Consider the following 25273-nt stretch of genomic DNA (forward strand, 5'->3'; position numbering starts at 1 on the left):
TGGCTGTCCACACACACGCGACACTTGACGGCGCGAAGCAGATTTAGCCATTCGTCATCGTGGCTGATGGGATCGTTTCATCCGATCATGGGCATCCTAATGAGGAAATTCTGTCGTGGTTGTCGGGATTCACGACGTAGAGTCAAAAGCCCTGTTGACTCCAGTGATGAAAACAGACTCGAATCGAAATCGTGAAGTCCGTGGAAAGACACAGAAACCCGCTCGGCATCTTGTGGGGTGATGGTCGTCCAGTCTGAGTAGCGCCGTGATATAACGCCGACGAGTCTCGATCCACACGAGTACGTCCACTTGATATGTCGAAAACGATCACGGCGATGCCCGAAAGAGGTTAATCCCGGGCTATCAAATTCCATGAGAGATTTGACACTCGTGTCGTCGTTGTTGTTGTTTTCTTTTCTTTTCTTCTTGGATGTCTTGGGCAAGTAAGGATGTATGTTGATGGGAGGTGTATGTATGTACATGGTACCAGCTTGCTTATATAAACTGCACTAATGGAAGCGAGGATCATCCATTTGCTGCTTGCTAGTCTTCAGTGGATCCCTACGATGATCTTAGGATCTACCAGTTCTCCACTTCCAACGTCGGGGAGGCGGCGAGCTTATTTCTGACTTCAATAAACTGTCACCTTTCGTCCATCTCAATCGTCAGCGTGGGTCGCTGGCCTACTTTGACGGCATCCTGGGATGGCCGTACAGATTGACATGCATCAGAATACGCACCGATGCAGCAACGCTCTCAATCCCGTATCCCGTATCCCCCCGCTGTCAACTTGCCTATGCCGTTTGACATCTGTCACTATGAGTTTCTTATTCGAGGGTCCGAGGGCGGGTCTCCAGCGCGCGACTTCTTTCATCAACCAGGTACAGCGAGAAGTCGTTGCTAATTTGATCCAATTGAAGGGCAAACTATCGAAGCGCTGAGTGAGATGGGCTCGATGTGCGCGAAAACACGATAGAAATTGTCTAGCTGCGTTGCAACACGACATGAGTCTCGAATGAGTGCGATTAAGATCCGCGAGTCCAGACAGCTGCGGTCTGAGTGTTCACACATCAACGGTACCCCGACGCCAAGGCAACTATCAAATTCGTTCCGAAGAACTCGCACATGAACGACCCGCCGGCGGGGTTCAAGGTCCTGGGGCCCCCAAATCCTTCTTTCGGCTGTCATTGTCAATCTGTCAGGGTCGTGGAGGCTTGCGAGGATGCGCAAGGTTACTAGGACTGCCTAAGCTTAGGGACCCATGGCGGCCTTCTCCGGCTTCCCATGTTACGGCATCCTGTTAAACGAGGTTTTTGGCGCATGTTCTCAATCAGGAAATTGTGTTGATGGAAGAAAACCGAGCATATCGGTTCAGAACTGCACACTTTCGTCGCCTCGTCAAGGTTCGTCATAGGGGGCGCAGAGTCAGCTCTGAGCGAGAATTGCTGCTCCTGGAAGCCGATATATGGGAGGGTGGGCAGACCTTTCTCTAGTCAAACTTCAGGACTTGCCGGAACGCCGCCGGGATGCGCGGAGAATTTCTCGTCCACAGGTCAACCTCTCCTCTGACAAGTTTGACACTTAGTTTTGCCCACCGATGCCTCTGTGGCTCTTGGCAAATTTGGCTTTGATTATACTTTTCATAAATCGGACGATCCTGCTAGAATCTCACCAACAAGGCGGCCAAACACAAGATCTGAGGAAATATGCCAGTTCGTTGAGAAGTCAATTTGCGGCAATGGGGCTAGCGAAATGTTATCTCTTTCGAATTAAACAGCATTCGCCTGCTTAATACCATGAAAATATACGACCGCTCTCGCCATTACCCTGCTTACATTCGAGGAGCGTTACTCGTCAGGTAGCAAGGCTTTCAAAAACGTCCTGCCACTTAGGCCAGGCCGTTTGGACGTTGGGCAAAATTCACAGCGGGCGTTCACCTTCCCGGCCCTTCGGCTAAGCGGCTGTCTGGATATCTAAATGCCAGGGCGATCCCATTGACTTTCCGGATAAGCGAGTCTTGACGTCGCACCGAAAGCGACTTTTTGAAAACTCCTGCCATTTCTGAAGCGTTGAGAACTGCTGTCACGATACGACTTGAGTCAGAGTAGCCTCTGTCATTCAGTCACTCCATCAGACAACCTGAGAAGACGACACATTATATCTGGTGAATGATTCAAGTCCCCACTCGGTGAATTTCCCCTGTCCCCGAAAAGCCCGAGCTGGACGCCTTGATGCAAATGCCCATTTCTGATCTGACAGACCAATCACATTTGGTTATTGTACCGCCTCGGAGATAGCCGGTCACAAGCCGGGCGTGTACTTGCTTGAAAGTCACCTGGGCGTAGAAGATCAGGAGATACGTCAGCACCGGCCGAGCTCTTCTTCGCCCAAAGCCCCGACGTGACCAAATTTCAAGATGCTGAGGGTAAGAGTCGGGTGAATCCGGATACCTGAACGATAAAGCAAGCCTGACTTACCAGAGTGAGGACCCGGCAGTGTATTGTCCCAGATGCTGCTCAGGGTGTTTAGAGGAGTGGAATGCCATCACCCACGATGGCGCAAGCCGCTGATTGTTTGCAGATCTTGTCCTGTCCGCAAAGGGTTCCAACTTCTACCTCCTGACCATCAACTGGCATTTTCTCTCCTTTTCGCAATCGTTTACTAAGGTATGCGTAGGGGGAAATAACCGCATCACGACTTTAAGGTGCTGGCCAGTGCATCGGATCCTTCAGCCGGGTTAGGCCCCACAACACCCGAACGTTATGCCGGTCAGCCTCCCGCTCCCTTCGGCATAATATTTCGGCCGACTCACCTGCTATCGCACGTACGAACCAACGAAACTTGCGCTAACAACACCACACCCGTTCCTAAGCCGGTGCTTAATCCGGTCGTACAGACCCAGCCGGACTACTCTCATGCCTTACACTTTTGCAGACTTGGCTCCTCGGCGGCGGAGAGATGATGACTTGCTCAGACTTTGCGTAGATAGTGAATCAGTACAGACGTAATGATAGGCCGGCCGGCTCGCACTCGGTCGTCCATGATACCATTCACGGCGCCCTACCAACGTGGCCTCGACGGTGGTTGAGCCGCACCGGCGTAAGGCTTCCCAACGGAGCGGGCCTGTTGGGCGAAATCTCATTTATGACCAATCTAGTCTTGGCTTGGGCACATTGAATGTCATATAAGGCTATGGAAAAGGCCCTTGACTGATTCACAATATCGGTTCAAGAGAACTCATCTTGTTATCGCAGTCCAATAAGAAAACATACCGCTAGAGACAAGTAAGATCCGGTGGTGAACCCTTTTTACCTCGGATTTCGAACACAATCACATTTCTACCAATGTCTGCAACACAAACAGAAACACCAGCAGTGGTGCTGGAAAAACAAACCACCCAAATCGACCAAAATGGCAAGGTCGTCTTCAAACCCTCACGGGAGTTCCTCCTCGCCTTCAGCGCCCTCTGCGCCATCGCCTTAGCCGTCGCCTTTGACGCAACAACCCTCTCCGTCGCCCTCCCGACAATGAGCGTCGCCCTCGGCGGAACCGCCCTCGAGGCCTTTTGGTCCGGCACGAGCTTCCTCCTCGCGAGCACGGTGCTACAGCCCACCGTTGCCGGGCTCAGCAACATCTTCGGGCGCAAGGCCCTCGTGTACGTCTCAGCCCTGCTCTTCGCCGTGGGCTCCATCGTCGGCGCTCTCGCCAATAACTTCCACGTCGTCATCGCGGGGCGGACCATCCAGGGCGTGGGCGGCGGGGGGATCCTCGCCCTCACGGAGGTTATCATCACGGATCTCGTCCCGCTCGCTGTGCGGGGCCAATGGTTTTCGCTCCTGTCGGCCGTTTGGTCTGTCGGTACGGTCACGGGGCCCCTGATCGGCGCCGGATTCGCGCAGAATATCTCATGGAGATGGATATTTTGGATCAATCTTCCCATCATCGCCATCGGCGCGGTTATGATCTTCTTCTTCCTCAAGCAGGCCAAGGTGCCCGGCCACATTGGGACCAAGCTCAAGAAGTTTGACTGGCTCGGGAGCTTCTTGTTCACGGCGGGCTCGACGAGTTTCCTGTTTGGCATCTCGACGGGCGGTGTCATGTATGAGTGGGCCTCCTTCAGGTGTCTGCTGCCGATGATTCTGGGCGTTTTCATTCTTGTGGCCTTTGGGTTCTGGGAGCTGAAGTTTGCGCCGGTGCCCATGATCGACAAGGGCATCTTCAACAACTGGACCATGGTTGCCAACTACATCATGACCATTTTCCATGGCATGATTCTCTGGTCGATTCTCTACTTCCTTGGTAAGCAACCCCCCTTCCCCTATCTCTACCCCTTTTCATAGGATGTCCCCAAGCTTACTCCTCTTTCACAGTCCTCTACTACCAAGCCGTCAAGGACTACTCCGTCGTCGTCTCCGCCGTCGCTGCCCTCCCAGAAAGTCTCACAGTCGCGCCCTCCGCCATGGCCGTCGGCCTCATCGCCGGCGTCACGGGCCGGTACCGCTGGTCTCTCTGGGCCGGCTGGGTCATGATCACCTTTGGCGCCGGCCTCATGTGCCTCATGCGCCCCGACACCTCCGTCCCCGCCTGGATCTGGCTCAACATTCCCATCGGCCTCGGCACGGGCATGCTCTTCCCGGCCATGGCGCTCTCGATCCAGGCCGCCTGCGAGCCCGCCCTCAACGGGCAAGCCGCCGCCTTTTATTCTTTCTTGCGCACGTTTGGACAATCCGTCGGCGTCGCCGTCTCGGGCGTTATTTTCCAGAATGCGTTCCGCAACAGGCTGCTTGATATCCCCTCGCTGGCGGACGTTGCGGAGGAGTACTCGCGCGACGCGACGATTGTGGTCGAGGTGATTAAGAGGATGCCAAAGGGCGATGCGATGAGAGCGGACTTGGTGGAGGCGTATTGCGATGCGCTGCGGGCGATTTGGATTAGCTTGATTGCGTTTGGCGGCTTCTGCATGCTCATCAGCGTTACGGTCAAGAAGTACAGCTTGGAACAGGAGCACGTCACGGACCAGAGATTGGTTACGAGCGACGATACGAGTAAGGAGGACGAGGAGAGCCAGGGAGGGGATCTGGAAAGGGGGCGGAAGGTGAGATCCTAAATGAGTTGATTCTCGAGCTGCAAGAGGTGCGAGATATTCCCTAAACGGCTTCTATCAGTTTCGAGCTGGAAATCGCCTCTCCTTTCACTTCCATATCCGTCATGAGGATTAAACATTAAACGTCAGAAGGGGCTGGATCTTGAATATCGGAATTCTAGGGATTTGGTTATGGCTTTGGTGTCTCTAGAGGACATATTTCAGATTTTTCATAGTTCCCTTACTTAATAACTAATGATAGAGTTAGCAGAAGCATTCTGCCTCAAATTCGTCCCAAGATACTACCTTCCAAGTCTTTGAGTGCTGCCTTGAACACAATGGGCCCGCGTTCCTCGATGGTGAGAAGCCTCTCAGGCGCAAAAGGAGGGCCTATATTCAATCTTGCGCCTTATTCCTCCTTCCACCATTTGTACCTCTCAAATTTCTTCTCTTTTTAGTCTGGCCTTTGACCGCTCTCTTTTTCACCTTCAAAAAAGGCGAGTGGTGATCCAAGCCCCAACCTAAAGGTGAACCAGTTGCTTCGAGGGTAAATCGACAAAGTGTGATTCACTGCCGCCATTCTTTCACCTTATTCTTGGTCAGCCAGTCTTTTCCGAATCCAAGGTCAGTCGTTTCCAGGTGTGGAAAGAAGTATTATTTCCAAAAAGGGAAGTAGCTCACAACTACTAGGTTTTGCCAGCATTCACCTCGGCCTTTGCTCACGATACCTTCACCTTGTTTACCTTGTCCACTTTGTTCACTTCAGCAAAAAACGAAACACTTTGCCTCGCCACGAAACGTTCTGTAAAAAACGATACAGGGTCAGCATACGAAACCAGGCAGTCAAAGTCAAGGGCAAAAAAGTTGTTTTGATTCACCAGATAGTACCCCCCGCCCTTTGACAAAATTACTGCAGTATACGAATACCAATAGCCCAAGATGTGTCGCCGCGTCTACAAATACTACACAGCCTGCGGCTGTGTCCTCAACGCCCTGTTCTACCACAAGTGCGCCCAAGGCTCGGCCTCACCCCTCTGCAAGGAGGAAGACGGAATCGTCACCCGCGACGGCGAGAAGTGCCCCTACCACGCCCGCGTCGCCCGCCGCCAAGCCCGCAGTCGCAGCCGAACCAACGGAGGAGGAGGACCTCAAGACTCGGAGAAGAAAACCCGCACGTCCATCGAAAATCCCTTGACCTTCACCGGCGCAGGCAAAGAGATCGCCCCCGCGAGGCTCGAGGACCGGCACAAGCTGGGAGACTTTCAAGTCTTCATCAAGGACATCGACACATTCCTGAAGAAGCTCGCGGAGCATGAAAATGGTACTCGTACCAAGACTCAGACCGAGACCCAGACCGAGTCCCAGTCTCAGCTTGCGCAAAAGTCGAAGAAGCAAGAGGGAAAGAACAGCCAGCAGCTCAAAGACAGAAAAGTGAGCCGCGAGCTCTCCCCCCTCGCCGGCTGCTCAGACTGGACCGACGACGACGAGAACGACAACGCCATCGCCCGGCGCAAGAGACGCAGCCGCCTTAAGAAGGAGTTCCGCGCCCTTGTCCGCGAAAACGAGAAGAACAAGCAGCTCTTTGACGCGAGCGATGTCTTCATGAGCTCCGACGGTGGCGATGACGACGACGTCTCCGACAGCAGCAGTGAGTCGGGCCCCGGCGATGCGTATCCTTCGCCGATGAGCATGAGCCCGCACCCTGGCAATTATGGCGACGTCTCCGAGGGCGACGAGTCGTCGGATGCGGGTCATGTTCATCCTTCGTCATCGAGCCTGAGCACCGACCATGGACATGTCAGCGACGTCTCCGAGAGCAGCAACGATTCAACCCATGGTAACATGCAGTCCTTGATTCCAGGCCCGGTTCATCGCAGTGAACCCCTTTCGGCGTTTCTCTCGTGGGACATGCCTCCCGAGAACTCTGAGAACATGGAGGAGGATGGAGAGACTGAGCTTGAGGAGGCTGAAGATGAGCCTGACTACGACAGTCACGACTCGGATATGCCCGACGCCGGTAAGGACGATGGAGACTACGTTTCGGAGCCTACCTGGCCCCCCACTGGTGTTGAGTGGACCTCCAAGCTCAAGTACATGACTGGAATCCCCCGTCGCAACTATCAATGATTGGAACGGAAAGGTATCTGATCCAAAGGGCTTTTATTGACGGAAGGAACTGAATTTGCTTGGAGATGAAGGGGGTGATGATGAAGTGATGGCATTGGGAAGGCAGTGGAAATAACGCCAGAATGGCATAGGCGTCTTGTATGTGTACCTAAGCTGTCACCTATGTTGATCAACCAGAAAAATGTTACAAATCGCGAGCCGATGTAGTGATATCATGTCTCATTGCCCTGTGTGCACTCTTTCGGTAGAGGAGCCAGGTGTACGTACATACGTGGAAGTGGAAATGCCGTTATGCCCCAACTGAATTACCCATCCGAAATTCAAAACTCATCAAATCGCTCAAAACAACCCGCTAAACCCAGTGCGCCTCATGATGGAATTAGTTCCGCATCGGCGGAGCTGGGTATTGTCGCCCCCCAACGCCAGAGATGACCGGGCTTCCCCCGCGCTCTCTCCATCGCTTTCTATCTCTATCATCTCTCAGTTCCCGATCGCGGGGATCCCGAGGATCCCATGGAGGCTCAGGCCTTCCTCGCATGCGGTCCACATCCGCATGGCTACTCGTTCGGCGTGTCGCTTCAGGCCGCACGACCGGCCGTTCCCTTCGCTTACGAGCCTCCATATCTTCTTCTCTCTCCCAGTTCACGACGCGGTCACGGTCACGCTCGCGTTCTGGGTCTCTGTCACGGTCTCTTTCTCTTTCTCTTTCGCGTCTACGGTCTCGCTCTCGACCGCGATCTCTCTCTCTAGCTCTCTCCCTTTCCCGTTGCTCTCTTTCTTCTAGTTCCCTACGTTCTCGGGCTTTGAATCGGCGGCGGCGTTCTTCTTCCGAGTCTGAAGCTTCCGAGTCCTCCGATGCAATATCGGGCCAACTGCGGTTGAGCCTAGATGAAGGCAAGTGCTCTCGGCTTCGGCGAGATGGTGGATCGCTTCGACGACCGGAGGTGCTTCGATGTCTTTCTGGTGATCGTCCAGTGGGAAGAATGGACGCCACTTTCTCGCTGATTTTTTCCCTGATGCCATCTACGACTGGAATACTACGACGCCTTGCATCCTCTGGTCTTAATTCCGCACGATGTACACGAGTGACAGGTGGCGGCTGGGGTACCGAGGGAGCGCCCATACGACGGAAACCGGGTGGTGGCGGCTCGTTTGAATGATGTGTATGAGGGCGACGTTTAGATCGCGGACTCGCCGCGTCCTCGGAATCAGACGTTGAGGACGAAGAATAGTGTCGAGGCTGGCTGTGTCGGCGGGGTTGCATGGGCGGTCGATTGGGATGCAAGTGCTCAGGGTTGGCGTGCGGATCCTGTGGAGGAGACGGGTAGTCGGAAAAGCTACGGCGTCGACGGTCGTCAGGAGAGTTCTGTCCTCGGAATCGATCTTGGTCTGGGGTCCTCTGGGGAATATTGAGGCGAGATGGGGGGTACCGATTCGCGGCGTGACCCCCAGGAACATGGCTGTAAGCAACTGGTGGTCGGCCTGGCGGAACGAAGTAGTCTGCCTGAGGACCACGAGGCGGAGGTGAGGGCTTCGGTGATCCCTTGGGCGGGTAGGGATTTCGGACGTGCACGTATGCTGCCTTCACTCTCGGCTCGTCTCTTTCTGCTGGGCGAGCAGGGGCAGTCTTTGGTGATGCCGGCTCCTCGTCTGGCACTGCTGCCTTCCTCAGTTTTTCAGCGCATTTCTTGTGCCATTTCTCGATTCCGGCGTCTGGCTCGCTGGGCAGAGCATCTGCGGGTAGATCTGGGGGGAAGGGTTCGCCCGTCTCGGGATGCTTCAGGTTCCAGCTCTTGACGGCCTGCTGGATGAAAGGTACGTGTTCCTCGGGGCTCAGCAGTATCTCGATCGACTCCCATCGAACGAAGCCACGAAGGGTCAAGGCTGGGACAGAAGGGGCGTCGAAGTCGTTGTCGGAGGGCTGCATGGAGTGCTGGCAGCCGGTGACCTGCCAAATGTAGGATATGGCGGGAAATGGCATATCGACAAATAGGGCTATGGCGACGAGCCGTCAGCATGGAGTGCCTTGCACAGGTTGAGCATTCAGGCTTACAGTCATAGTTACCACCAACGGCCTTATAGAAGGCGGCCAGCTTTTGGGGGGTCAAGGCTTGAACATGTCTATCGCCAATATCGCGAATCTATAGATAGGCGGGGTTCAGTTAGTATTTGGCCATGGGTGGGTGGAAGCGAGGTGGAGGAAGCCAGGGTTTGTCGCAGACGTACAATGTGTTGGGCGATAGCGCGAAGGAGAGCATCGAGAATCGGTGTTGGAGCCTTGTCTGGGCCGAAGAGATAACCATAAGGGGAGGATGGCTTTGGATCGGGGTTCTGAGCCTGTGTCTGGGCCTGCGGTTGAGGTTGCGGCTGAGGTTGAGGATGAGGATGAGCAGAGGACTCTTTGGAGTCGGCCTCTGCGGTCGCCGTCGCCATTCGGGGCCGAAGTCTACATCAACGGTGCGTTTTTGTGGGCAGGAATGTCCGGGACAAAAGTGTGGAGATTGGACGGGATGGAGAAATATAACGGTTTTGGTGGCGTGTGCTGCTGACAAGCAAAGGGCTTTGGCTTCGCAGGCAGTGACTGGAGCGAGCTGGCGTTTGGATTATGAACGACTTGGAGCGCAAGTTATCGTCCAGTTCGGTTGATATTGAAAGGCTCGAGAAGAGTTCAGGCTGCTAGCGTAAGACTGCGAGCGCGGGCAAGGTTGAGTTGAGGGTTCAACGGCTACTAATAACTCAAGGTACTTTGGGTGCGGGCCGCCGCCACAGCATCGTCATACGAGAGAGTGTGAAAGAGAGAGATGCGAGGCAGAAGTAGGCTGAAGCCAAGCCGTGAGTCAAAGCCGGATGGATACGTGCGGATGCAAGTCGAGGCTGGTAGGCGCAGGATGAGGACTCGGTCAATATGCGCGCCAGAGGAGCGAGAGGGTGCGCGCGAGTGCAGCCGGTGGCAGGAGAGAAATATCCGGGTCGAGGACTAGTGGGTGTGAAGCGTGGATGAAGGGGATGAATGTGTGTAAGAAACACAATCCAAGGTCGAGCGAGAGTCGAAAGCGACGACGGGAGAGTGCGGTGCAGCTGGTTGATGGAGGATCGGGCGGGCAGTGAGCTGATGATGTAACTAAAGTACTCGGACTGCAACATGAGGTGGGCAGGGTACTTGGGCCTTGTTGTTGCTGGGGGGGTTGGAGGGGTCAAAGACGCACGCACGATGGGACGGATGGGCATTTTTTGGGGGGTTCAAGGTCGCCGCCGCTCTGGGGCTCTACATAGGTAGGTACATTGTTTTTGTGGTGAGATGGACGGGGGACCAGGGGGAAGGAAGGAAGGGACTCGAGGGAGGAAGTACATACCTTACCAACTTACCTTGCCTACCCTTGGACATGGACTTTCCATCCCGTCAGGCAGAACCGAGCTGCGGGAAGCAATGGATCCGCCTGGTTGTTTTTACCTTACGTAGCTGGGCTCTTGCACAGCTTCCGCTCAATAACTAAGTCTGCGCCGTACTGCGGTACATGCAGCAGCGCTGCGCAAGACCGGGAAGGACAAGGCAGGCAAGGCAGTGGCAGGTAAGAATAGCGATCAAACAGGGAAAACGTTTGGCTGTTGGGCTGACACGTGCACCCTGGCGCAGCTTCCCTTGCGGGGACAAATTTGGGCCGGACCGTCGGCTGCCTTTCGAAAAGTACATGTCTTACCTACGTGGTTGAGCTGTGTCTGCAAGTACCTTTCCCCTCCCACCTGGCTTCCGCGCATCTCTAACCGTCGGGTACGTACCGCCTTAGGGTGCCTTCTTCCTGTAACTTCCATTTCTCACGATGTACCTTTTTTCCCCATGACAATCTCACCTCTTCACGACCGCTAGTTGGGAACATCACCGCTCCACCCCCTCTGACTTGCATAGGCACACATTCCTGACGAGCTACCTTACCTCACACACACACACACACACATTCTCTCTTACCAGTCACCACCACCATCCCACGGCATCTCGATGCATCCATACTCTGTCGTCGTTTCGGGTTCAACTCCCGAGGTTACGCCTAATATCTCGACCATCGCGTCCCCGACTCCCCACCAGCTGATCAACATGATTTGGCATCCATACTCCTGACTTTACCTTCCAGGCTCCAGAAGATAAGGCAAAGTGAGGCTGGGCAGCAAAACGGACCCAACTACCTATCCAGATGATCCAGATGACCAAAGAGGCCCGTCGAAAGCGATGGATGCCGATGCCCAGTTCCCTCGGCCCCCAGGATGCAGCCTGAAAGTCTGCCCAGGTGAGCCGTCTGCTGGACATGCCCAGCTGCGATGTGCCTTGTTGCGGAGGCTGGTGCCCGCTCAGCCGCCAGCCGGCCCTAGCCACGCAACCCTCTATTCCAGAGGCAACCCGACAGGCTGTCCCGTCTGTTCTTGAACTCTTCATACGCAAATCAAGAGAGTTAAAGGCCAAAGGGAACCAGCAGACGCTGAAGAGGAACTGCCCAGCCACACGCCATTAAGCTGGTCGAATTCTGCTCCATCTCATCTCTTTCCCCGGCCCTCCACCACACGACTTCTGAGAAGCTACTTTTCCTAGACTCTAGACTCACTAACCTCCAAGACAGCGTCACCATGTCCACCTACGCCGCGACCAATTTGCTTCCCCGACAGGCTGGAACCCGGCGAGCGCATTTGCAAAACACCAGAGATGCGGTTCGACAATCCACCCAATCTTTTCGTTACCCTCGCCCTATCTTCCAGACTTCCAGAAACGCTGCTAGCAACCGGAAAGTGATCCGCGGCCGTGCATTGTACATCCTTACGAATACATGGCATGGTGTCTTTACCCTGGCTTACCGTGGTGACTCTGCGTGTCCATCTAATTCTAATTGTTGCAGCAGCCATGTATGATGCAGTTGCAGCCAAGGTTTTGGGACAGTGATCTGGCGGTGAGCACAAGGCGAAAGATTACGAACAAGGCATGCAGGGACCGGCTGTTGTACATTGCGTCGACCAAGTGCCATTTCTACTACATCCTGACACTGCAGCAACCAACGGGAATGGGTTGACCACCTGTTGTTGCACTGGCTGCCTACCATCTGCCTGGTCGGCACACCTCGAGCACTATCTTTATCTTACATGAACCTGTCGCCGTTCCGTCGCCTCGGTTCCCTGTCTATACAGAAACGATTGATATGTCTTGGATAGAATCAAACCCTTCCTCGCTCATTGGAAAGCAGTATACCACAGACCGATAGCGGCGCCCGCAAGGGAAATGATGCTTCTCACGGCGTTGAGTGCCTGCCACCTCTTCAACAAATCCGTGGTCTCGGACAGACCCAGCGTTGCGATGCCCCGTGCACCGGCCATGAGCGCATTGTTCGTTGACGACATGAAGATAATGGTATAGGGCACGATGGCGAGACTCAAAGCTCCAGCGGCAACAAACGGCTTCCACGCAACACCCTGGTCGTAGCGATCGTATGCAGAGTAGGCCAGCGAGAGCGTAACGGCGAGCGCTACTTTTGGGCCGGTCGACGCGCCGTTCAGAAATATGTGTTGCCACAGCTTCAGTGCATGACCTGGCTCGGCGCTGGTTTGGAGAATGGCGGGGATGCTGAACATGGATAATGATGCCGCCGCGCCTAGACTAAAAGTCAGCAATTGACGTCGACCACGCTGATGATGGCACAAAGAGAAAGAGTGGGAGCCCGAGGGTGAAGGGGGAAGAGAAGTTGCTAACCTGCCCACCATGCGCACCCGAGGACGCCAGTAGCAGTGGCAATGGTGTTGGCCATTCCGAGTTGCGACATGTTGGTTTCGGTGGTCTTTTCTTGGGTAGTAGTTGTTGGTGTGGTAGGGATGACGACAGTGACTGTGTTGCGACGGCAATACCTGAGATCGGGTCGGCACGAATGAGGCAATGTCGAATTTCGTCTGTAGCGTCTCTCTCTCTATGATTCTATTGTATGATGAGATACATTTAACTTTTTGGCGTCATCTGTTCTAATATATACCGGAGAAGGAGCCCGGGAAACATCGGCGGTGCTAGCCCCGATGAGATCGGAGGAATCACGGACGACACAAATTGTCCGAAGCTGTGTTCTCCACCCCGAGTCTCGCGTGTCCGATGCCGTCCTCGTTGCGACCTCCGCGCCGTACTGGCTGGCCCCATCATTACGGCGCTCTCAATTCCATTCGAGAGCTAGAAAACCCGGGCATGCCCCATGTTGAGGTGGTGCCGAGCCTCCCCAAAAAAATCTCTTGGCCAACTTAAATAAGGTAGACCAACAAGGTTTTGCGACAACGCAGCCATCTGGAGCTGAACGCCGCAAAGAGCCCAGGGATGGGTGGGCGGTTTAATCGAACGACGCATGGTCAGTGGTGAGTTTCCTTGCTCTCCCACATTTTCCTCTTTCATCTTCAGTGTTCCGTTCCGATTATCGTATTGCGGTTGGGGTTTTTCCTATTTCGGCGCCTCGATGCCATAGCCGACAAGCGTCGTCGTCTCCTGCGTCTTTTCATCACGTTCCGTCCAGACCTTGAGCTTTTGGAAGCCCGTCTTGTCCAAGACTTTCTGGCTGGGCAAGTTGTCCAGCTCCGTCACGGCGGTGAGAATCTCCCCCACCGCCACCACGGCCGCCCCGTTCACCTCGGACTCGGACTCGGACCCGGGCTGCTCCTGGGACGGCCGGGTCTCCTCCCCGACGACGCTCCTCTCAACCCGGAGCGCAGGCGCAGCGGAGCGGGGCAGGGACCACCACGCGCCGACGAAGCCCCGCAGGAACTCGGTGGCGTACCCTTTGCCCCAGGCCTCTTTGCAGAAGAGGTATCCGATCTCGGGCCAGCCCAGCTCGCCGCCGGGCAGGCCGGGACTGCTGGGGCCGATGCGCTTGACGCCGCCGAGGCCGACGAATTCACCCGTCGAGCGGAGGCAGATGGTGAAGTTGTAGTTGTGCGCGTCGTTGGGCGGGAGGTTGTGGTCCAGCCAGGCCTGCGTCTCGTCGAGGTCCGCGTCGGGGCGGCCGGCGACGGCCCACCTCATGACCTCGGGCTGGGAGCGCATAGCGTGCAGGGCGGGCAGGTCGTCTTGGCTGACGGGCTTGAGGATGAGACGCTCGGTGAGGACGGGCTTGCGCGTGGCGAGAAGGGGGAGGGGGAGGGTTGGGAGGGTGGTATTCACCGTGATGAAGTCTAGGTGTTCATTATCCATTTCGGGCATGTTTTCTTTTTGTTTCCCTTGTTTCCTTTCGTTGAATGTTTCTTCAATCTTTGGTACCGGGCTTAACAAAGAGCCAAGTTTGTACGTGTTTTGTTATCTCTTTGCATGATTTTATTTTCTATTTCTTCGTCTGTAACATTTTCACGGAGAATTTCTGGGTTTGAGTCATCTCGACGGGCCCTCAGTTGGGTGACTGTTCATGCTGAGAGTGAGGGACCCCCAGAGTATAGTACGCAAGCGCGCTATTACTCTTTCAGCATTGCCGTTTTGGCTTACGAATATCTCTGATCGAAAGTACGACTAAATACGACGAGGCCTGACCGGGAGACGGAGAGTTCCGCCAATTTTATCAGGCTCGCACTCGGCGGTCTTCCGAGCGCCGCGCCGCGCCGATTTTGACGGTCCAGGTCTTTGTTCGTCTCCTGAATAGACTTGGCGCTCCCATCGGGCAGAATGCAAGAAACCCAAAATGTAATCACGATCCGCGATATCCAGGTGGTCTGTCAAATTCTCTCCTAATCGCGGCAAGATACCGGGCGGGAAACTTTATCTTAACCAAGGTAGACAGACCTCCATCTCTAGCGAGACCGAGCAAATCACGACTACTCATGTATGTGTGATCCTACGAGTACAGACGTGCTGACATATCAGTCATTTCTACGTAAATCTACCCGTTCAAGTGGTCGGCAGCTATTAGTCTTGTTTTTTTAAGGTTTTTTCTTACGCCTGCTGCAGCGGGGTGGTAAGGTGGTTTCGGGCAACCCCTGGGAAATTTTGCATCTGAACGCAGATCGGGGGAACAGTGCAGTGGGGAACCACACAGGCTACAGCCCAAATCCTCATAGGTATATTCCCCCCCGGCGCTTCTACCTATCTCGTCTCACCCACAGCTCATCCTGTTTTGCTCACAGCGCAGAACGACATCTTCAAGCGAAACCCCCAGAATCCCGGAAACCGATTCGCCAAGTAGTTATTCTTATTAATTATTACCTCTCCTTTACACCTTTCCCCCGCCTTTTTAATCTGGATGAAAACCTAAACATCTACTCCGTAGACGGCGGACGAACGTCAGCCCGGGCTTAGGAGTTACAAGCACGTTGATCGCCCGTTCGCTCTTAACTTACAAGGAATGCAAGCGCGAGAGGCCTAGCGGGGAAACCCTCAAAATCGTCAACGTCAGCAAAGACCATCCACACACCTCTCACACACCCTGAGCTTCACTTGAGCTTCACTCACGTCAGGGTCGCTCACACACCCGTCACTCATTCTCACCCACACCACCTTACACTCATACTAAAAAAAAGCCCCAACTAAACAATGACACCGCCGGCATCATCGGCGACCGCAGCCCGACAACAATCCGACCAGAACACCGCCGCTCCTGGCAGCAGCGGCACCGGCAAACAACAGCTCAGCTGCGCAAACTGTCGCCATCGCAAGATCAAATGCGATAAGCTACAGCCCCGGTGCAAGCAGTGTGAGCGCTCCGACCTCGACTGCGTCTTCCCCTCCCGGAAGCGGAACCGCAAGCCGCGCCAGGGGAGGCAGAACGAGCTGCTGAATCGCATCACCCGTCTGGAGAGCATCGTCAGCAAAGTTGACTCTGGTAACGTGGATGGAGTCGTCAGGGGCGGCGGTAGCGGGACCCCAACCGGCTCGGCGGGAGGAGCGGTGCCCCCTGCGGCCTTGCTCACGGCTGCCGTCTCATCGACGCCGCATTCCATATCGGCGGCGACGGGCCGAAGGGGTCTTGGTGGCGACTCGGTCTCGGGCATGAATGACGCGGAGCCGTCGCCGCCCGGAGCGGGGTGGGACTCCCAGCCCGCCCCGCCGACCAACTACATGAGCGCCGAGTTCTGGGAGAATCTGTGCCAAGAGGTCGAGGGCATGAGACAGGCCTTGGATCAGCCCTCCGACAGCGAAGGGTCCGACGATGAGGAACCAGGAGGTCAGGGCCAGCAGGGCCAGCAGCATCAGCAGAGCACGACGAGCCCCGAGTCATCCACCGCCAATAAGGGCCAGACGCCTCCCGCGCTGTCTGGGCTCATCTCCAGCTTCGTCACGGGCGGGGACGAGCCGCTGAGGCACCCGCCGCGGGATCACATCATGTACATGTGCGGCATCTTCTTCTCCAACGTCGATCCGGCGTTCAAGGTCATTCACCGGCCGACGGTCTCTGTCGAGCTGGAAGGCTTCGCGAACGCTGTGAATAAGCACATCGATGATGCGACGGAGGCCCTGTTCTTTTCTATGTACTATGGTGCCGTCACCAGCTTGACAAACGAGGCTTGTCTGAGGAACTTGGGGGAGGAGAGGAGCGTGCTCGCGCAGAGGTACCGGGAGGGCGTTGAGCGGGCGCTTCACAAGGCGGATTATCTCAACAGCACTGAGATTCGGACCCTTCAAGCGCTGACTTACTACGTGGTAAGTCTCTTCAGTCACGTTCATATCAAATCCGGTTCAAGATCTAACCATCTCACAGTGCTTCCTCCGCTCACACAACGCCAGCCGTGCCTCATGGGCCCTCATCCCCCTCGTCGTCCGCCTCGCCCAGGCCCTGCACCTTCACCGCGACGGCGTCAACCCCCCTCTCCCGCCCTTCGAGGCCGAGATGCGCCGCCGGCTGTGGTGGATGATTGTCGTCCTCGACATCCGCGCCGCCGAGGACCGCGGCACCGACGCCGCCATCCCGCGGCAGTCCTACAACACCCGCCTGCCTTTCAACCTCGACGACGACGACTTCGGCCCCGGGACGACGGATCCGCTCGAGGACAGGACGGGCCCGACCGAGATGACGTTTTGCCTGTGCACGAGCATGTCGTCGGGCATCTTTGGCAACCTGCGGCCGCGGCACCCGCAGCTTGCGCTCGACAACGACGGCACGCCGGAGCCGACGACGTCAGAGGATGAGATTATGGCGCACGCGCAGCGTCTCGAAGCGCTCTTTGGCACCGCGCCGGCCAAAACACCTGCATCGGACGGCGATGGCTCTGGTGGCGGTGGCGGCGGCGGCGACGACGAAGACCAGGACACCCGGCACCTACCCGCCAACCACGCCGCCGTGACGGTGCGCATCATCATCCTCAAAATGTGGTTATCTGCACAATATCCCTTTACACCGCGCGCCTCCACGGCGACGGCGAAGCCCCGCGTCGCGCGGGAGACGATGCTCCGCACGGCGGTGAACACGATCGAGCTGGTCGAGTATAGCTCCGCGACCTACCGCGAGCGGTTCGGGTGGTGGATCGACAGCTACGTGCAGTGGCACCCGCTCGCCGTCGCGCTGGCGGAGCTGTGCGTGCAGACGCGCGGGGAGCTGGTGGAGAGGGCGTGGCGCGTGGTGGATCGGAACTTCCACGGGATGAGGGAGCGGATCGCGGATACGAGGCGGGGCACGCTGTGGAGGCCGCTGAAGAAGCTTTTGAGACGGGCGAGGGCTGCGAGAGCGGAGGCTATGATGGGGGCGTTGAAGTTGGGTGATGGTGGGAGGGGGGCGCCTGTGGCTGCTGCGGCGGCGGCGGCGACGGAACAGAAGGGGGCTGCGAGGAGGACGGTGGAGGTGCCGCAGCATGAGGAAGAGGAGGAGGAGGATGATGATGACGATGAGGATGGTGATGATGATGGCTATGGAGACGTGGATGCCATGGGTGTTCAGGAGCCATCAGTTGCTGCCGCGGCGGCGGTGGGAGGCCACGGTGTGAGTATGGGAACATTACACCCAGCTTTCAGGACAGACCGTTTCGGCGGTAACAACGCTGCCGCTGCTGCTTGGCAAGGAGGCGGCTCCATACTGCCTCCCACGAGTATGCCTTTCGCGGCGACAAACACAGTCGGTTTGGGTGGTCCCACGCCGATGGCGGTTGACCCGTCGATAGCGGCGGCGGCCGGGATGCCCGCGACATCACTGCCTCCGTCAACGTCGGCGCCCATGAACCCGCCGTTCGGGCTGACGCCGGAGGACATGGCCATGTTTGGAGGAACGCCGCTGTTTAGTAACCCGCAGGACCTGATTGCGCATTTCGGGATCCAGATGGATGCCGGAGACTTTGGGTGGGATCCGAGTTCGTGGGACGAGTTTGTCGTTGATGCGAATATGGAGAGGTCACCTGGGGACGACGGGTGATTTCAGTTTGAGTGTTTAAGGTAATCACAAGAGGAGGACGAGGAGGCGTATGGGATACCCAAATGAACTGACGCGCAAGTGTGGTGTATAATAAGGAAAAAGGGAAAGGAAGAAATGAAATGGTGATGCTGTACGATAGGGATGACGAATCACGCCCATCAATACTGGAGAATGGAAGAGGAATCTAGACTCTCAAATGAAATTCATTGTACTTGAGCTTGATTAAATGAGTGAATGATTCTCGACAACTTGATGACTCCTGTTCCAGACAAGCGGGCAGAGCTTCAAGATAAGGTATGTCGACTTCGAAGTAAGCATATGATGGAAGTGAACGGGGATTGTTGCCGGGCCTTCACATCATGAGAGTGATATGTCACTGGACACTAGAACGTGAACAACTAATCACCACAAAATTATAGAGGTTACGTCATGCTCAGGTGGGTTGCATGTGCTTTCACATTTGGGAGCAGCTGGGAAAGAAAAAGGCAGATGCCAAGTGAGAGCACTCTACGTTACGAACAGTTGAAGACATGCAGGCATCACATCACTGGCAATCAGAAAAACTTTGACAACCGACGCAGGGTGAGTTGGCATTTGTCTACGTAGACGAAGCCGGACGTCTTGACATCCCTCTTCTGGCCGAGCAGATCTAAAGGTAAACCGCATCGTCTCATCAAGAAGTCGTAATTCACAGCTTCGTACTCAGGTATCATTCGTCCATCTATCAAAAGGGCGGTTTGAGTAAGGTTTCCCCTCCCTCCCCTGCTGCTTTTTTTGGCCATGCTCGCGAAAAGATGATGTTTTGAATTGATTTCATTTCTTTTGGTGGCCCCCGCCTTCAGAGAGCAAATGCACGTGATAGTTCCATAGACCTAGTGAACACCTGCCAAGTAGTAGTAGCCCACCCCTCCATTTGTCGAAAACCAGAGAAACAACGCCGCACAACAGCCAACACTTTATGCGAAGGTGGTGGGACGCTTCGCGCTGAAGATCTTCTGGTTGTTGAGCTTGGAGACGCGGTGGGGGAGGGGGAAGCTGAGGCCCTTGGTGATGAGCTGCTTGATGTAAGGGCGCTTGACATCGTCGCCCTTCTCGAGCTCGACGACCTTGAGGATCTGTTGGAGACTTTGTTAGTGGGGGTTTCGGCTTTCCGGGCGAGATATTCGACGTGAGGGCACATACGTGGATGGACCTGAAGCGGGCACGGTGGCGGGCGGCCATGTCGGAGTAGAGAGCCTCGACGGCGTCGGTGCGGGACATCTCGCGGTACTCCTTGTACATGTTGTGGGTGCCGGAGCGGGAGTCGTAGCGGAGCCAGACACCGAAGTTCTTGACCTTGAGGGGGTGCTTCTCCTGGATCTGTAGCGTGCAGAGTCAGTCTCTGCCTGTGGTGCTTTGGGAGAATCGAGTTTTCGGTGACGTACCTCCTTGACGCTGACGATCTCACCGGTGGCCTTCTTGACCTTCTTCAGGCCACGCAAGAAGTACCAGTAACGGGACTTCGCAACCGTGACATTGGGAGCGAAGATGGTCATGCGGTACAACGCGGGAGTCGGGTTGGACTCGGTGGGCAAGTGGCGCCCAATGACCTCGTATTCCGAAAGACGACCTATAGCAAAATAATCAGTTATGCGTCGTCCTGGGGCCACACAATCTCTGGATTCAAGGATGCGAATAGCTGTGTCATTTCGAGCTGCTGCGAATTTTCCGGTCGGTCGGGTTCGGACGGGAGGGCAGAATCGCGTTGCGTCGTGAGGTCATGCCAGGTCTTGCGCTCATTCCCCTCTTTCCTGTTCCTCCCAAGCCAAGCCCCGACCCATTCGTCGTTTGGTAGTGTGCTGTAGCCTCGCTTGATATGCGAGCTGATGGCAGTCGGTGTTGGTGAATCCATGAAGCAGGCGTGCTATTGCTGTCGTGCCATACTGCGACATCTTCGTGATGTCTCAAGTAACCTTGAAAAAGTTTGTTCGTCGCGGTCGGGGTTCGAAAAATTCGCAGCAAGCATTCGCATCCAAGATCCAGATCCAAGCGAGGAGAGAGGAATTGTGCTTACCCATCTTGAATAATTTGTTAGAAACTGAAGATCCCCCGCGAACTTGAGTAATTGGTGACTTACTTTGAAGAGCTGGCCGATGGTCGTCGATTATCCGATATCGTGGTGGTTGCTGCTGGGTCTGAAGCCGAATGGGAAAACAAAAAAGTTGGGTAAATGCAAAAAAGGGCGAGAACCCTATGTGTCAGCGCCACACTTTCCTAAGCGACCGGACCCCACCCTGTTGCGGCTGGTGGGGGTCCACCTCAAATCGCCAGTTTTTCGAGAAGGTCTGTCAATGCATTCCTGCCTTGAATGTCAGGCGCAAAACAGTCGGTGTCCACCAGAAAGGTCAGAGGGAGGAGCTGCCTTTGGCGAATCCCAAAGTCACTGGGTTCCAACCAATCACAGCGCATACCGCCCCCGGTTGAGCAACAGCGTCACAAAGGCAACTACATTTGCTGGCTGATGTTAGACGGGGATCGTTTTCATCATAAGTCTGGCAGGCAGATTACCTTTTGAATCCATTTTAGCAGGCTTTACCTGGCTGAATTTGCGTCAAGTTCCAGCAAGAGTCTTCAGGGCCTTCGCTCTTCAGCCCTTCGGCTCTTCCACCACCTAACTCACTCACCCACCCTTCAACATCGACCAGGGCTCAAATAGACAGAATGGAGCCTCTGTTTGAAGAGTTCCGCAATGCCTACAAGACTCGGTCTGGGTACTCTCTTGCGCAGACACTTCAGCCATTCAGTCCAGTCAACAAGCCGGACAAGCTACGGTCCATCTATCTGAGCACCAATGTCCAAGAAGCCAAGAGTGACATCAAGTACATGCTCCTCGGTCGGGGCTCGGGATCTAAGAAATTCAAGCTCGATCATGAGGAGACTACGGGCTGGGTAGAAGTCTACACAGCGTACTGGAAAGCCATTGGCGAGATCCTCAAAGTAGAGGGCGACTCCGCTGCTGGAGGTAGGGTGAGCTCTCGCGCAATACGCTGCCCATCCCCTTTCTTCAGTTTCACCACTAACACCAGCAACAGTCTTCATCATGGACCAAGGTGTATGAGTCTTGGAAGGAATTCACCACCGCTCTCATCCGAGGCTACACTAATTATGGCTTCGAGGCGTGGACGATTCCGTGCCTCTACCTTGCTGGCAAGCATTTGCGACTCTTCGCCATCAGCTCAGACGAAGAGCGGAGCACCACCGATGCCACTGCTGACGCAATGGAGCTTGCTGACGACTACGATCCGGACTTGGAGAAGCAAAAGCAGCTGCGCGACTGCGAGCAGCAGCTCAAGCGTATCTTCACTCTGTGTCTGAGCGATAGGTATGTCGACAAACCCAAATGCTCTTGGCTAGTCCTAACTGTGTACAGAGCACCTCTCGAAGAATCAAGAAAGTGGGCTATTTACTACATCATCAACTTGCTCTTCAAGACCTACTTCAAACTCAATTCGGCAAGTCTGAGTCGGACAATCCTGAAGGCGTTGTCCACGAACCGTGGAGACATGCCGCCCCTGGAAGCATTCCCCAAGTCACAGCGGGTGACATTCAAGTATTACGAGGGCGTGCTCTTCTTCTTGGAGGAGAACTATGTTGAGGTACGATTACTGAGAGAAGTCCAGTTCTCAATTACGGATCTAACGAAATCCAGGCCGAAAAGCACCTCACAGAGGCATGGTCCCTGTGTCACAAGGATGCGAAGAGCAACCAAGAGTAAGTACTCTCGACACATCCCAAGTCATCATCCTCAACCACTAACAACCATCACAGGAGAATTCTCACCTATCTAATCCCATGCCATCTCCTCACCACACATACCCTGCCCAGCAGCAAACTCCTTGAGCCCTACCCGCGGCTGCAAAAACTCTTTCTCCCACTGTCGCAGTGCATCCGCAAAGGCGACTTGCGCAACTTTGACCTAGCTCTACAAGAAGGCGAAGAGGAGTTCGTCCGCCGCAGAATCTACCTTACGTTGGAGCGCGGTCGCGATATTGCCCTGCGCAACCTATTACGCAAAGTCTTTGTCGCCGGTGGCTTCGAAGAGGCGAAGGAAGCCGGCACCGCTCCCGTTCGTCGGACCAGAGTCCCAGTCGCCGAGTTCACAGCTGCTATCAGCCTTGGTAGCCAGGAGACTGTTGACCCAGACGAGGTTGAGTGCCTGCTGGCAAACATGATTTACAAGGTACGTGGCAGCTTTTCTTTTGTCGTGCGTCTGGGGTTGCCTAGTAGGCAACATCATCACGGGACCAACCTTGCCTGCTCAAGGGAATCCGGTGTCGTGGCGACTGCCACAAAAGCTCGCTACTCAGGCAGAATTCCATAGTAACCCCTCATTCACAAGTACATGACTAATCATTCAATTATCTGCAGAACCTCATGAAGGGCTACATCGCCCGCGAGCGCGGCATCGTCGTCCTCTCCAAGAACGGGGCGTTCCCCGGAACAGGGGTTTAGACGGGGATGGTGGGGTGGGGACTCCGACCGCATGAGACTTTCGACCGGCCCAAAGATGACTTGAGATAATACAGCCTTGGTACCACACCATCGTGCGCACAAAAGCAGCGAGAAGATATCTGACCCAATAGGCATCGGCGGCACGGCGTCGCTGAACTTAACGGCCTCGTATAAGGTGCGAGGAAACCTAGCAGCATGCATTGGTGCGAGGAAGATGGATGCATGAGTATCTTAGTGATACCGGGCAATTAAAAAAGCAAAGTCTATCTCGACGCCATCTGTTGGGATCAATCAATAGACGCGAATCAATACATTGATACTCAGCAAATTGCTTCTATTGTTCCAATGCTTAGTTACATAATCATATTAAAAGATCGAAAACCACAAAAGAGTTCACCCCCCCGGTGCTGAACTGGGGGCTACATCTCTTGGTGCTCATGCTGGGAAATTTTCATTGTGCTCATTCCGGGATTCGAACTCGGGTAACTCGTATGCGCTGAGCCTGTCGTCGAGTAGGCTGGTTGGCGTGAAGGAGTTGGTGACCATTAACCAATTCCACCACCCACGCCACAGTTTGACCTGACCCCCCGACCTAGGAGGGCGCCTGCTGTGCTGGTGACGAGAATGGAGTTGATGGGGTCTATATGGACTTCTTTCCTGTGTGTAGTCCACTCGGGACCCGGATGGATGGGAATGATAAGTTATCAGATGAAGGTTTGGGACTGGGAAGGTAAGGTAGGCAGGTGCGATGGGAATGGACTTGGGGCTTCCCACCTCAGGCAAGCACGCTTGGCCTAGTGGCCGTCTGGAGACGATACCTACCTAATTAAGGTACTATGAGACTGGTCTTCAATGAATGAAATAAAGGAAATTCCATCCTTCGCACTTTGGAAACAACATCCACTGTTTGATGCATATGGAAAGGTTTTCCGATTTCACCGGCCATCTATCTGTCTCATACCTCCCTTATGTACGTGTGACACCACGTTGAGCTTGTAACTCACCGAAAGTCTATCACGCATGGGCGGATAGGAGTATTTACAAAATTGCAATCAAACCAGTTACCTGCGGCCACGCACCAACAGTCAAACAACGTCACTCAGTATGTAGAAAACAACTACCAGACGGAGCATCTGCCGTACCACATTTCAGAATGCAGCTCCACGCACACCTCTGGCTCACATCCATCTCCACCTCCAGTCCTCCCTTTGGAGAAAAGTACCCTCATATGGCGACTCAAGCACGACACGGGCAGGGAAGACGGAACAATGACTAACGTCTCACAAGCACACCCACCAGTACGAGCAGCCTACCAAAGTAAGCAAAGAGGGGGTCCCTGGTGGTTGACTTTAGTTTAAGTGCTTGCATCAGTAGCGTGATAAGGTAATTCAGGAGACAAAAGCCGGGGTCTGAAAGTATGTGTGCTGTGTTCTCGGAGAGGGGTGGGGTTGAGTTGGGCTGTTGTGCCGTGCGTGAATCGGCGATAGTGCTGCTAAGAGTCAGCCTCGGTGACACTACCAATATGACTCACAGCTCGAAGAGGGGCAAAGTATCCGAGAACACGGCCGCTACGCTAGGCGAGCCTGGTCGCCGCGGCGGGCGGACCAGGAACCGGGACACTCTTCGGGGGGGGGGGGGGGGGGGGGGGGGGGGGTGGAAAGGGGGGGGGGTGTGCCCCCGGGGGGGGGGGGGGGAGCGGGCGCGGGGGGCGCGCGGGGGCGGGGGGGGGGGGGGGGGGGGGGGGGGGGGGGGGGGCGGGGGGGGGGGGGGGGGGGGGGGGGGGGGGGGGGCGATGGATGGGGTTGACATAGGCAGGGATAGTTCGCCCCGGATCGGGGCCTGTGAATTCGGGTGCCTTGGGCATTCACGAGTATTCACGGAGGACTTTTGCTCATGGTCGAAAACTTCGGTAGGTCGTGTTGGTTGTGTCAGAAGATGGCCATCAAATCACTCGTTGGATTTTGTGAATATCGCAACGACGGGATATCTTCATTTCCATCGGAAAAAAGGCTCGAGGTTCACAGCATCAACTCCTGTAGATTTGCAGAAACTAGAAAGCGAGTGTGAAGAATGATAATTTTACAGTTAATGATGTCGATCTCTTTCGCAGAAGACGCAATCTGTCCCGAATTTCTTTCGTCTCTCATCTCGTTCTTTTCGCTCTGTCACACCCAGAGCATCCGGGTCTCGTATTTCTCAGTCGCCTCTATGCAGAAGGCGAACAAGAGACAGGTTTTCCTGCCTC

At 55.1% G+C, this 25273-nt stretch overlaps 9 protein-coding genes across 9 annotated transcripts; 4 read left to right on the forward strand and 5 right to left on the reverse strand.

The window, feature by feature from the left end:
- Positions 1–3344: 3344 nt before the first annotated feature.
- Positions 3345–5107, forward strand: CABS01_13937 (major facilitator superfamily transporter; the record flags this gene model as incomplete). Its single annotated transcript, XM_060547278.1, has 2 exons — positions 3345–4299; positions 4371–5107. The coding sequence occupies 2 exons, from the start codon at positions 3345–3347 to the stop codon at positions 5105–5107; spliced, it is 1692 nt and encodes a 563-aa protein (XP_060394391.1).
- A 915-nt stretch (positions 5108–6022) lies between these two features.
- On the forward strand, positions 6023–7210 carry CABS01_13938 (uncharacterized protein; the record flags this gene model as incomplete). Its single annotated transcript, XM_060547279.1, has 1 exon — positions 6023–7210. One exon carries the CDS (start codon positions 6023–6025, stop codon positions 7208–7210), a length of 1188 nt encoding a protein of 395 aa, XP_060394392.1.
- A 379-nt stretch (positions 7211–7589) lies between these two features.
- Positions 7590–10438, reverse strand: CABS01_13939 (uncharacterized protein; the record flags this gene model as incomplete). The annotated part of the gene is made up of 4 exons (XM_060547280.1): positions 7590–9205; positions 9264–9351; positions 9437–9656; positions 10269–10438. 4 exons carry the CDS (start codon positions 10436–10438, stop codon positions 7590–7592), a joined length of 2094 nt encoding a protein of 697 aa, XP_060394393.1.
- Positions 10439–11785: 1347 nt separating this feature from the next.
- CABS01_13940 (uncharacterized protein) lies at positions 11786–12097 on the reverse strand (the record flags this gene model as incomplete). Its single annotated transcript, XM_060547281.1, has 1 exon — positions 11786–12097. One exon carries the CDS (start codon positions 12095–12097, stop codon positions 11786–11788), a length of 312 nt encoding a protein of 103 aa, XP_060394394.1.
- A 321-nt stretch (positions 12098–12418) lies between these two features.
- Positions 12419–13005, reverse strand: CABS01_13941 (uncharacterized protein; the record flags this gene model as incomplete). The annotated part of the gene is made up of 2 exons (XM_060547282.1): positions 12419–12837; positions 12936–13005. The coding sequence occupies 2 exons, from the start codon at positions 13003–13005 to the stop codon at positions 12419–12421; spliced, it is 489 nt and encodes a 162-aa protein (XP_060394395.1).
- A 653-nt stretch (positions 13006–13658) lies between these two features.
- CABS01_13942 (acetyltransferase) lies at positions 13659–14414 on the reverse strand (the record flags this gene model as incomplete). Its single annotated transcript, XM_060547283.1, has 1 exon — positions 13659–14414. One exon carries the CDS (start codon positions 14412–14414, stop codon positions 13659–13661), a length of 756 nt encoding a protein of 251 aa, XP_060394396.1.
- Positions 14415–15731: 1317 nt separating this feature from the next.
- On the forward strand, positions 15732–18537 carry CABS01_13943 (fungal specific transcription factor domain-containing protein; the record flags this gene model as incomplete). Its single annotated transcript, XM_060547284.1, has 2 exons — positions 15732–16838; positions 16897–18537. 2 exons carry the CDS (start codon positions 15732–15734, stop codon positions 18535–18537), a joined length of 2748 nt encoding a protein of 915 aa, XP_060394397.1.
- Positions 18538–19493: 956 nt separating this feature from the next.
- On the reverse strand, positions 19494–21097 carry CABS01_13944 (ribosomal L18ae protein family; the record flags this gene model as incomplete). Its single annotated transcript, XM_060547285.1, has 4 exons — positions 19494–19652; positions 19720–19896; positions 19962–20146; positions 21085–21097. The coding sequence occupies 4 exons, from the start codon at positions 21095–21097 to the stop codon at positions 19494–19496; spliced, it is 534 nt and encodes a 177-aa protein (XP_060394398.1).
- A 140-nt stretch (positions 21098–21237) lies between these two features.
- Positions 21238–23028, forward strand: CABS01_13945 (PCI domain-containing protein; the record flags this gene model as incomplete). Its single annotated transcript, XM_060547286.1, has 6 exons — positions 21238–21543; positions 21609–21898; positions 21947–22172; positions 22226–22287; positions 22345–22756; positions 22945–23028. 6 exons carry the CDS (start codon positions 21238–21240, stop codon positions 23026–23028), a joined length of 1380 nt encoding a protein of 459 aa, XP_060394399.1.
- Between the last annotated feature and the right edge of the window lie 2245 nt (positions 23029–25273).

This window comes from Colletotrichum abscissum, assembly GCF_030869225.1.
Source record: "Colletotrichum abscissum strain IMI 504890 chromosome Unknown Scaffold_49.1, whole genome shotgun sequence".
Lineage (NCBI taxonomy): Eukaryota > Fungi > Ascomycota > Sordariomycetes > Glomerellales > Glomerellaceae > Colletotrichum > Colletotrichum abscissum.